Below are 12,242 nucleotides of genomic sequence, written 5' to 3'. Positions count from 1 at the left end.
CAATTTTATATTTAAAAAAAATCTTACTTAGGCTAGTTATTCCCTTTCCCTTACAAATACTATCAAAAGAAAAAAGTACCAGATGTAAATATATAAAAATATCTCAATGTTGTAAATAATGTAATATTGTAACCATTTGAGTAAAATCTAAACTATAATTTCAAAAGAAAAATACTCTCTGTTTTAGATGCACCAACAAAAATATTTGTATGTAAAAAAATGAATAATGACAAAAATAAAAAGCTACCAGAAGCAATAATCTGGAGTTCGGGGTTAACTATCAACGTTTTTTGGATGTTATTTGTTTCACACTTAAGTTGTCAGAAAAGAGGTTTGATGAACAGGATTTTAAATCAAAGAAAAACCAGTTGGTTTTTATTCAAACTTTGTTGCAAGTTTAGTTTACATTAAAGTCTACTCAGGATAAGTGTGCACTCTCTTTTGTTTGCTTCAATTTTCACAAATTTGGTTTTATTTGAAAGTTACCAAAACGCACTGCAAAAAACCTTTCCTGTGAATTTATTCTTCAGTGACACATATTCCTTAACAAAAGTGGCAACTACGAAGCATAATAATGAGACACTAAAACGTAAACAAATAAAATATCAACGACTTTTTAAAGAACAGAAAGCATAAATCCTAAAGAAATACTAGAATCTAATCATGGACAGACCAAGTACTTTTGCTGTCAAGATAAAAATCGAAATTCGATTTCAAGTTTGTAAAAGAAAAGTACTGTCTCGGGACATATAAGATTTTGAAGCATGTCTTACTCCCTGGACGCAGCGAAGTAACCATTTGATCAACAAATGTGACTTTGATAATGGCTGTTGGAGTGATGGAGACGGCTCCAGTAATAAAGCGTACCAGCTTATGTAGCTTGTCTTTAGAGCAACCTCTGATATACCTGTGTAGCCAGGTAACCACTTTTCCTTCTTGCTTGTTTTCTTCGGTTACCAATAGACATTTTATCAACTTTTCAGGACTTGGTTGATTTAACGCAAACCATGCCGTTATATGCGGTTTGGAGAACCTTTTCCAAATAGGGTTTTCATTCATCCCTTTGACGAGACTTTGGAATGCGAAGCAAGGGTTTCGTAGTAAAGCATTTTTGCCTGCCTTTAACATAAGTTGGTTGATATTTCCTTCAGTGGGCTTTGTAAATATGTTGTACTCAGCTAGAATGAGGCCAAGCATAACGTCAAGCGAAGATTGCCCAGCTTTGAACTTTTCAAAAAGATCAGCTTCTTTCGGAAGTAAAAATTTCTTGAAGCTGTCCAAAATTTCATCATCGGAGGCTTCACCATACAGATAGTATGTTAGTGAAGCAGAGCTAATTTGTAATGGAAAGACTCCATACGTGATAAATGCATGGGAGATTATCCTACCAATGATAACTAGCTCATCTTCATCTATAGTTGTTGGTACCTTCTCAAATTCTCCATCAAATTTTTCGTACATTTGGCTGAAAAATTCTGAGTATGCATCTTTTGATATGCCATCACCAAGTCCCTCTTCTTCAAAAATAGTAATGATCAGTTTGTTCAAAACACTGTGTCGTTTTTGATACATATCGGTCATTTGGTCATAAATCTTGTCTCAGACAAATTCAACAGCCATTGTTGAAAATCTTTCAGAGGCTTTCAATCTTGCACAATTCAATTCTTCGAAGTTGCTATCCATCATTTCTTGGGAGTTCGTAGTTAGGTCAAAAACTGTCCCAGTTAGATCAATTTCGTCAATCACCTTCTTTGATTCGTCAAATACTAAAGAAAATATCATATGAAAATTATATACGGACGGACTGATGGACAAATCAAAGGTTTGGAACTTGGGGTAGGTCCAAAAAGTCAAGCCAATCTAGAGATAGAGGGGGCAACCTTTTGCCCCGTTTTTTTTTTAACCAAAGCCCGCTCCAATTGAGCTTAAGCACCACTAAACATTGACCAGGCTAACTTACCAGAAAGATCACTGTTGCCATTCTCTTCCAATCTGGCTTCTTTCTTGTTTGATTCGTCTTCCTTCTCATTCAATCTGCTTTCAACCTCGTCTAGTTCGTCTTCCTTCTCATTCGATCTATTTTCAATCTCGTTTTGTTCGTATTCTCTTTTCTGTGAAAATGAAATATAAAAATAATAATTTCATCATGCAAGGAAAACTTGAAGGTGATAAAAAATTATTCATAGTGTGCAAAGGGGGTTCCAGGTCACACCTAAAAATTTAGGTCCCACCTAACCCTAAAATTCCCACCTTCAATCCAAACTACCAGATCCCAGCTAAAAATGCTATCCCCACGAAAAATTATACTAATTCGATTAACTAAACAAAAATTCTTACTGTTTAAAAATAAAAAGGAGAAAAGTTTAGTATAGTAAAAGAATTATTTATAGAATATGAAATTTAGAAAAAATTATAATTAAATTGGAAATAAGAAAAAACTAACATTAATTAACTTTTATCAAAACACCAAAAATCCCACCTAAAGAAATTAATCCCCACCTTAACTTGTTTCTCCCACCTAAAACCTGAAAATTTCCAAATCCCATCTGGAAATTTCCGACCCAAAACATCAAAAGAGGTGCACTCAAAGTTATGTCACAAAAGTTGAATTTTTATGGACTTTTTATTAAGTTTTACTGTATACTGAAAAAGGAAAAAGTATAACCCCATTGTATAGAACCATAAAAATTTAGGCATATGCCAAACTCAGCTCTAAGGATTCCTATGCTTAAGAAAAAAACACGTGTAATCAAGATCTTAAAATTAACCTGTGTAGCCTAGGTTTTAATTTTAGTGACTAAGGGGGGGGGCTGGAAAAATGACTGACAGGTATGTGCAGACCCTAAGGGTACCCTTTTCAAAATATTTAATGCGCTGCAAAAGTTGGTAAATGAAGAAGTGAACTAAGGGTGGAAATTTCAGAAAATCCTGAAAAAAAAACAAGGGAAAACTAGGTATTTTGCCCAAAAAAATAACATTTTTGGCTGTCTTCTACACTAAAATGTTTAAGTGTAAGCCCAAAAATGGTGAAAATTATTAATAAATAGTCCATGAACTCACTTTAGACCTGTTTGGATAAAAAACGTGGGTTTTGTTTTATATGCAATGATAAAGCTAATGTACCTGCTTTTTGGGGATAAAACCATCATCGACATCATCATTTGTTGATAGCTTTGAATGATTGTGTGCATTCTCGAGCCGCTTGAATTTACCAAATTGTTTTGTTTTTAGAATAAATCGTGTTTCTTTGTGTGAAAGCCTATGTTCATCTCTGTATTCTTTAACCGTTTTGTCAAATTCTGCTGTAGTAAATTCGCTCATTTTGAAGTCGCAGAGTGACACCTCAAAATCATAAATATTCCCCTTCATGTTTTTCTCATCAGGGAAAAACAGTTTTTTTGCGTTGATAAGGACATCATTCATTGTAGAAGACAGCGGCAAAGCAAGTGCGCGTCTCCCTCCACCTTGTAATTCCTTGACCAATGAATACTTTAGTTTCTTCCAGTTATAGTTATACCAATTCAGGATTGCATTTATTGTTTTTACTTTATTGTTCTTGTTGCTTTGAAGTTGTTTCGAGTCTTTAGAAGTCTTTGCATCCTGTATCAAGTTTTGCAAGAGCGTTGCCTTATTTTGAGGGTTTCTTGATGAAAATTCTTCCATGAGAAGATATACATGTCCAAGAGCTATCCCCATTGAAACAAAGTCTTCCTTCTTGAAAAAGGGAAATGAAGACTTCGACAGCTGAAACACAAAAAGAAGAGTTTGATCTTTAGTTTATGAAAAGCAAAAAGTGTAAAACTATAAAAACTTTAAAGATAAACAAAATTCCAGATCCTTGGGTAAACATGGTGGTCAAAGATGATGCAATAACATAGACAGTTCACATATTGTTAATTTGACAAAAATCAATTAATTTTTAGATATCAACCTCATGTATGTATTGCAAAAAGAAAATAGAGAGAAGGTATAATCTCATAGCAATGAGACAATGGTGGACATTGACCCAAAACCTTATTGGGAATATGGCTAGGTAGCGAATGCCAGCAGTAATTCATTTTACCTTTGCTTTTTTTATGTTGGCTGTTACTTCTTCACTGTACCCCAGCTTTGAAACATATTCAACAATCTAAAAGGTAAAAGGTGCATTAGTAAAAGAGAACATGCCATCAAAACATCTTTCCCTCCCTCAAAAGCAATCGAGAATCTTAAGTTTGCAAACTTCATATTACCTTGAAATTAAAGATGAGAGTTTTCATACAAACTAATTTTTGTGCACCATCTTATTAATCTTAATATTTCAGGAATCTGAAAATACATTGTTGTTTCGGAAATAAACTTTAAGCTTTGGAAGTATAAAATGGCAATAAAATTTGAATTTTGAAAAAATATTTATTGATATTGATATGTATACTTAATACTTTTACAGAAAATCAGTCAATACACCCTGCAGTAACAGGATTTGAGCCTTGTTATGAACTTGGAAAAAAGCCAGATTTTGTAAAGGAAATTCTTTTTGATAATCAGTGTTTGAAATAGGTTTTTTGCAGAACACGATACCATTTTTGATTCCATAATAAATTTGCAGCAAAAACATTACGTAATTACTCCAAAAACATTACATAATCTTAGTGACAGGATAACCTGATAGAGGATCAATTTGTTAGCGCATCTTTTTATTTATACTTTTATCTTATTTTGCTATACAAGTAACTGCACGCCAAGCAAGAAAAAACATGCACAATCATTAAGCTATTGATATTCTCGGACTTTGCAGCTTAATGATTGCATTGTACTTTTAGGCTTGGTGTGTGGACGCTTTTAAGAGGATGCAATCTTGGAAAAAAATGTAAAGATTTCCATCCCAAAATGTGCTTCGACTCAATACGAAAAGGAGAATGTTTCGCAACATCCTGCCGTTTTGTTCATGTGAAGGGAACCAGAAGAGAACCCATTATGGTTAAAAACACAGTAGCTCACAACAACAGCAAGCTATTGGCAGAAAAAGATGATGAGATCAAATCCTCTGAACCAGATCATTTTTTAGAGATTGTCCGTCTGATGAAGGAAGAAATCATGGAGACACTGGACAAAAAGATCACCTCGATCGAGAATCATCTTCATCACCTTCAGCAGACGCAAACCTCTCAAATACCCCAGTTTCCTATGCCAACTGTACCGATGATCAGGCAAATTCCTCACCAAGCAAACTTCAATCCAATTCAGTTCCAATAATCAACAACTTTGCTTTTTTTAATGTACAAGGACTGTGCCCGCAAACTGTACCAAACAAAGTTCCTTTTATCGAAAATAACATATGTCATAAAAGTTTACTGTTTGTTGGCCTATCAGAAACATGGCTCAACAACCATAAAGATGCTGAACTAAAAGTAGAAGGTTATACTTTGTTCAAATGTGATTCATCACGCAAGAAAAAATCAAGAGGGAGAGCAACTGGAGGAGTCTGCTTCTACATAAGAGATGATATAGCTGCTTCATGTGAAATAATCTACTCCCATAAATCACCAAGTGTACAACTCCTTTGTGTTTACTCAAAGACTGAAAACTTGGCTATGCTTGTAATATATAGACAGCCTGACGACAAGAGTAATGGAAATCCATCAACAGCTAAAGACCTTCTTACACCGCTCAAAGGTGCGAAACAAGCCCTTTCCGCCTTGGAACCTGTCCCAAACATAATTTTTGGTGGCGATTTCAATCTTCCAAAGTCAACATGGCCTGATGGACTACCCAAAACTGGATGCTCTATGGAAGAAAGATCAATGCTGAATGATCTAAATCGATTTTGCAACGAGTTGTTCATGTCCCAATATGTCAATCAACCCACACACAAAGATGGGAACACCCTAGACCTTGTCTTCACAAATAATGAAGATCTTATACATGACTACTCAATTTTACCAGTGTTACAAAGCACTTCACATCACAGTATTGTTATGGTATCAACTAGGCTCAAAGTTCAAAATTTTTCTAGTAATGATGATAAACCAGAACCACGTTCCAAATTCAACGCTTTGAATTTCTTCTCAGATGAAATTGATTGGAATAAGTTAAAGGAAGATTTGAATCAAATTGACTGGGATGTAAAACTTAACAGTGATGATCCACAAGAAATTCTTGAAAGTATCAATCAAATATGTTTGGACGTATGCAGAGGACGAATACCAATCAGAACAACCAAAGATACCAGGAAGAAATCAAAAGTTGAAAGATATCGCCGATCTCTTACGAAAAGAAGAAGAAAAATTACAAAGCAATTTTTAAAATGCACGTCCCAATCAAAGAAGACTAAAATAACAAAGGAACTTTTGACAATTGAAAAGGACTTACAAAAATCATTTAGGGATTCCAAGTGTTATGTTGAAAAATATAGCAATCAATTCCATAAAGAAAAACTCAAAATATTTCTTTGCTTATGCGAGAAAGAAAGCAAAGATAAAAACGAAAATTGGCCCTCTGCTGAACACAAATGGTGAATTGACGCAACGAAGCAAAGAAATGGCTGAAATTCTGTCAAGACAATATGTTTCCGTCTTCAGTGCACCAAAACCATTCGATATAATACAGAGTGAAAATGATGAAGTCAACGTAGATATCATTTCAGATCTACAAGTTACAGAAGATGATTTAATAAAAGCAATCAATGATCTGTCCCAAACTGCAGCACCAGGTCCCGATGGTTTCCCTGCAACCTTTCTCAAACAATGCAAAGAAGAACTTTCTATTCCTCTTTGTATCCTCTGGAGACAAAGTTTGGACAAAGGGATTGTCCCAGACGAACTTAAAAGATGCACAATCACACCAATCCACAAAGGAGGTAGTAGATCACTGGCATCAAATTATAGACCAGTAGCCCTAACATCCCATGTCATCAAGATATTTGAAAAAGTACTCAGAGCACATATTGTAAAGCACATGGATGAAAATAATCTGTTCAATCCCAATCAACATGGATTCAGAAGCGGGCGTTCATGTTTGAGTCAGCTTTTGGAACAATATGACCTGATACTAAATATATTGGACGAAGGTGCTAATGCGGATGTTGTGTACCTAGATTTTTCAAAGGCTTTTGACAAAGTAGACCATTCAATTGTCCTACGAAAAATAAAAAAGAAACTAGGAATAGATGGAAAATTATTACAGTGGCTAAAGTCCTTCCTAACAGAGAGAAAACAATCAGTGCTAGTGAATGGTGTCACTTCTGAATCACAACAGGTCATTTCAGGAGTCCCTCAAGGTAGTGTTTTGGGACCTTTGATTTTCCTCATATTGATTGGGGATATTGACAAGGAAGTGGTGCACAGCTTTCTCAAATCCTTCGCTGATGACACTCGCGCCACAAAGGAAGTCAAAACTCTAGAAGATGCTGTCCTACTTCAAAAAGATCTTGATAGAATATATAAATGGACCGATGACAACAACATGAAGCTGAATGATATAAAATTTGAACTCTTGCGCTATGGAAAGAACCATGAGATCAAGACTCAAACAAGCTATACATCACCGTCTGGTGTTGAGATTGAAAACAAAGATATTGTGAAAGACCTTGGAATCCTTATGGACAGTAATTGCACATTTCAGAAGCAAATTACTGCAGTAATCGAAAAGGCTAGAAACTTAACATCTTGGATCCTGAGAACTTTTTCTTCACGATCTTTAAATTGTATGACCGTACTATATAAATCATTGGTGATACCAATATTAGAATATTGCTCCGTTCTGTGGAGCCCAAATGCAGTTGGTCTCATTCAGAGACTTGAAGATATTCAAAAGTCCTTCTTACGAAAGATAAATGGCACCCCAAACAATTATTGGGAGTGTCTAAAACAGACAAAAATTTACTCACTTCAAAGGCGAAGAGAACGCTACAGAATAATGTACGTCTGGAAGGTGATGGAAAAGATTGTACCTACTGTAAATGGTATCAAAACCACTGAAAACCCCCGGCTGGGCCGGATGTGTACACTGTCAATTCCAAAGAACCAAACATCAAAATTTAGAGACAGCACACTTGCAGTGCAAGGTGCAAAACTTTTTAATGCTATGCCAAAGAGCATCAGAAACCTCAAAAACATTTCTATCGATAAATTCAAAAGAGCCCTGGACACACACCTTAAGTCTATCCCAGATGAACCCCAGATCCATGGATATACTGGGTGCAGGAGAGCTAATTCCAATTCAATAATTGACATGGAAAATATCTGCTGAGATTCTTTTTCTCTCGACAGATTGATCACACAGAGGCGTGGTTCACCAAGAACCTTACCTGAAGCAGGATGCTCGAACAACCACACAAGTAACACAAGTAAGTAAGTAACCCATATTAAGCTAAAAATAAAAGGCGTGGAAATTGGTCTACTATCAGGTTATCATGCAGTATTTTTTTTTTTTATAGTTCACAAAAGGTTCTGTACCCCTCACTTTTTATTTTCACCCTCACTTTTTATTTTTACCCCCACCTTTTAGGGTTCCCCTCACTTATTGAAAAAAGCCCTACCCCCAGTTTTTGGTCAATCACAAAGCTATTTCTCAATAAGACTGAATATACATTGAATTACATATGATGGTTGAAAAAATAGTACCATCAACTATTACATTTTTTTTAACACCAGCTTCTTTGAAAATAAATTGAATTAAGCTTTAGTAAAAGATTTGAAGACTTTCCTACCCCCCCCTTTTAAATTTTACCCCCACCTTTCTTATTACCCCTCCCTTTATAGCAGCTTTTTTTAAACTCCTCCCTTTTTGCTTATTTTGAAAGGTCTCTACCCCCCCGCCCTTTGTAAAGGAGGGGGGTTCGAACTATGGTTTTGGCTGCTATTTTATGGAATCAAAATGGTATCGCATTCTGAAAAAGGTCAATCTTTATACCAGGCGGTCAGACTCGATAGGATCAATAATCAGAACAGATCGATATGTGATAGATAAATTACTTATCAAGCAGGGGTTGATACACAAGCAGGGGTTGATACTCATCTATCATTTCCGGCGAATCGATCGATAATAAACGATGGATAAAAGTTTGGGGAAACTTTTCAACATTTTTTATGTTGAAATTATGTTAAGAATTAAACATATTTTAGAAAGAAATGTGATTTTTTATTTTCAAATTTGAAATTTATTTTCTTAAGATTGAAATGTTTCTTTAAATTTTGAAAAAAAATTAAAAATCAATTTCTCAAAATCCCAATTTCCTTTGCCAAGAAAGCTTCATTTTTGGCAGTTAGTACACAAAGTTTGCTGTAAATCCCCAAGGATACCACCTGTTTTTGCACTGGGTGTACTAACTGCATTTTGCCTATTTTGAAAATATGGACCACCACTGTACTAAGCGTCATGGGTGTTAAGTACTAACTGCTAGACCCTGTCAAGCCCGACCGCCTGGTTTATACCCTTTTTTAGGAAAAATTGTGCACTGTAAGGGTCAATGAGAGAGGAGGTGCACTGTAAGGGTCTAAAATTTGGGAAAATATATACAAAATTTCAGGGTAAATTTTAGAAAATTACGAAAGGTTTTGCCCTGTATAGAGCAAAAAATTTCAGAAAAATTGCAGCATAAGGGTCGGTTTTGAGCCATTTTTTTCCTGCACTGTAAGGGTAGATTTTAAAGGCCTTAATTTTGGCCAAACATACAGTTGTTTTCAGATCGAAACCCCGGATTCTTGGGTAACTACACTCTGCCTCTAGTAAACAGAAATTTGAGGTGCCTAATAACCAGACGATGTCAATCGAACGAATCAAACGCCGAATCAATTGAACGCGATTGAACACAATCGAATAATTGCAATTCGCTTAACGAACGCAATCGAATTGCAATCGAATATTACCCAGGACTTGCCGTTCGATTGCTTCAATTACGTTCGATTGTATTCGATTGCATTCGATTGTATTTGATTATCTTCGACTGATTCAATAGTACTAGATTTTATTCACTTTCGTACGGGACTTAAGCGCTCGGCCGCCCACACTATAGAAAGCTCTAACGGGGTAATCCAATTTAATTTAATCGCAATCAAACTCATCGAACATAATCGTAACCGAACGAAATCGAATGTAATTGCCAATCAATCGAACCAATTGAATATAGTCAACTATCAATCAAACCAATCTAACCTTACTCGAACGCAATCGAACACAATCGAATATTACCCAGGATTCGGTCGTTCGATTAAGATTCGATTACGTTCGACAATCGAATTGCAATTATTTGATCGCGTTCGATTACGTTCGATTGGTTCGATTGCGATTTTTGTTCAAAGTTGTTCGATTGACACCGTCTGGTAATAAACGGTAATTTTGGGTTTCTATTTCTATTTCGGTTTCTATATATATTCCTATATAATTTAATTTGCAAAATGTTTTTACACTTTATCCTCGCAAATATATATAATATATTTGTAAAATTCATAAAATGTAAAATCGAGGAAGAAAAAGAAAATAAATGAAATTAATTGATCGTGTAAAAGGAAAACCTTGAAATGTAATGGCATTAGGACTTACAGCCTAAACAAACTTGCAAAGGCTAGTATGACAGAAAACGGATGCAAAAGTATGCTGGTAAGTAATAAGCACAAAAAAAGGTTAACAAGATTTTCAGAAGTAGCATAAAGTGTAGGAAAACCTGTAAGCTATAATAAGTATATTTTTTAGTGACAGAAAGATTAGGCAGTTACATCAAAATGCCTCAAAAATGTCAATATGAAAATTGCGTAATCAGAGAACGTATGTCTCGCTCATTATAAAAAGGCAGAGACAAACTTTCAATAATTGGATTGTAACATCGAGTTAAGTTCTTTTGTTAAGTCACCAGGGGGTAAATAAAACAGACCTTCATACATTTATCGTTCGTTTCAACTTGACAATTCGTTTAAAACTCAGCCTCCTAAATATTTGGGGTAGGTAAAATATGTACAAAGAAATTCATACTTTTCCAACCCGGCGAATCTTTAAAAAAGAAGCGAACAATAAAATATAATTACCCTTTCCAAATAAACCCCTTCGGTGGCGAGTGTAGTCTACTCTGACGTAATTGTAAGATTTATGTGATGGGAGTTTGACATAGTAATGTAATGTTGTTTGGGGAATTATGAAGTTCTCTGGAATTTCGATTGCATTTATTCAAGTTGATTTTTTATGACTTCTAATGGTACTTTTTCTAACGAGTTTGATTACTCTGTTCTCACACTTATGTCTTTTTTTTTCGAGTCCTTTTCCGTGATTGCTTTTATTTATATTTTTAAAGACAGGTAAGAAGGCATATTGATGTAACTGTTAGGTTTTCAGGAAAATGGAAAAGTTCTTCAGCACAGATTTACAGGGAATTTCGACTGGACTGGATGCTGAGAGCCCCATGATAAGAGTATCATTGAAGGTGCTGCTTGAAACTTTGAAAAGGATGAAGATAAAAAAGTATTACGTACCTCTTCGGTAAGATCCACTGTGTCCATCTTTCTGATTTCCTCTCAAAAAAAATGTGACCGTTCACATGCTCGATTTTTTTTAACAATAATGATCCCGTCGCAACATATCCAGTGAACTATCCACGGATAAATATCCATCCAGTGAACTATCCGCGGATAAATGTCCATCCAGTGAACTATCCGTGGATAAGAATTCATTTACTAAACTATCCACGGATAGCAACCTCTCTATCCATGGATAGCTTTCAATATTTCTTACTATCCACGGATAGCAACTTCTATCCATGGATAACTTCCGATGCGTTTTACTATCCACGGATAGCAAGCTCTCTATCCATGGATAGCTTTCAATATTTCTTACTATCCACGGATAGCAACTTCTATCCATGGATAACTTCCGATGCGTTTTACTATCCACGGATAGCAACCTCTCTATCATCCATGGATAGCTTTCAATATTTCTTACTATCCACGGATAGCAACCTTTCTATCCATGGATAATTTCCGATGTGTTTTACTATCCACGGATAGCAACCTCTCTATCCATGGATAGCTTTCAATATTTCTTACTATCCACGGATAGCAACTTCTATCCATGGATAACTTCCGATGCGTTTTACTATCCACGGATAGCAACCTCTCTATCATCCATGGATAGCTTTCAATATTTCTTACTATCCACGGATAGTAACCTTTCTATCCATGGATAATTTCCGATGTGTTTTACTATCCACGGATAGCAACCTCTCTATCCATGGATAGCTTTCAATATTTCTTACTATCCACGGATAGCAACTTCTA

General features: G+C 35.4%; 1 protein-coding gene across 1 annotated transcript; it reads right to left on the bottom strand.

Annotated features, from left to right (window-relative positions):
- Positions 1-1,599: 1,599 nt before the first annotated feature.
- Positions 1,600-11,494, bottom strand: LOC136821003 (uncharacterized). Its single transcript, XM_067077236.1, has 5 exons — positions 11,442-11,494; positions 4,064-4,129; positions 3,124-3,744; positions 1,961-2,111; positions 1,600-1,766 (listed from the first exon to the last, which is right to left on the bottom strand). The coding sequence occupies exons 1-5, from the start codon at positions 11,466-11,468 to the stop codon at positions 1,600-1,602; spliced, it is 1,032 nt and encodes a 343-aa protein (XP_066933337.1). The 5' UTR covers positions 11,469-11,494.
- Positions 11,495-12,242: the final 748 nt, after the last annotated feature.

This window comes from Clytia hemisphaerica, unplaced genomic scaffold, assembly GCF_902728285.1.
Source record: "Clytia hemisphaerica strain Z4C2 unplaced genomic scaffold, Clytia hemisphaerica genome assembly, whole genome shotgun sequence".
In the NCBI taxonomy this organism is placed as follows: Eukaryota; Metazoa; Cnidaria; class Hydrozoa; order Leptothecata; family Clytiidae; genus Clytia; species Clytia hemisphaerica.
This window is presented reverse-complemented; position numbering and strand designations above follow the sequence as displayed.

What these genes read in the sequence shown, in the direction of transcription:
- LOC136821003 (XM_067077236.1), bottom strand. Translation starts at nt 11,468, where the DNA reads ATGGACACAGTGGATCTTACCGAAGAG. An exon ending in CAGTGGATCTTACCGAAGAG is followed by an intron (nt 4,130 to 11,441) that starts GTACGTAATACT and finishes TTTACCTTTTAG; the next exon opens with ATTGTTGAATATGTTTCAAA. An exon ending in CCAACATAAAAAAAGCAAAG is followed by an intron (nt 3,745 to 4,063) that starts GTAAAATGAATT and finishes TTTGTGTTTCAG; the next exon opens with CTGTCGAAGTCTTCATTTCC.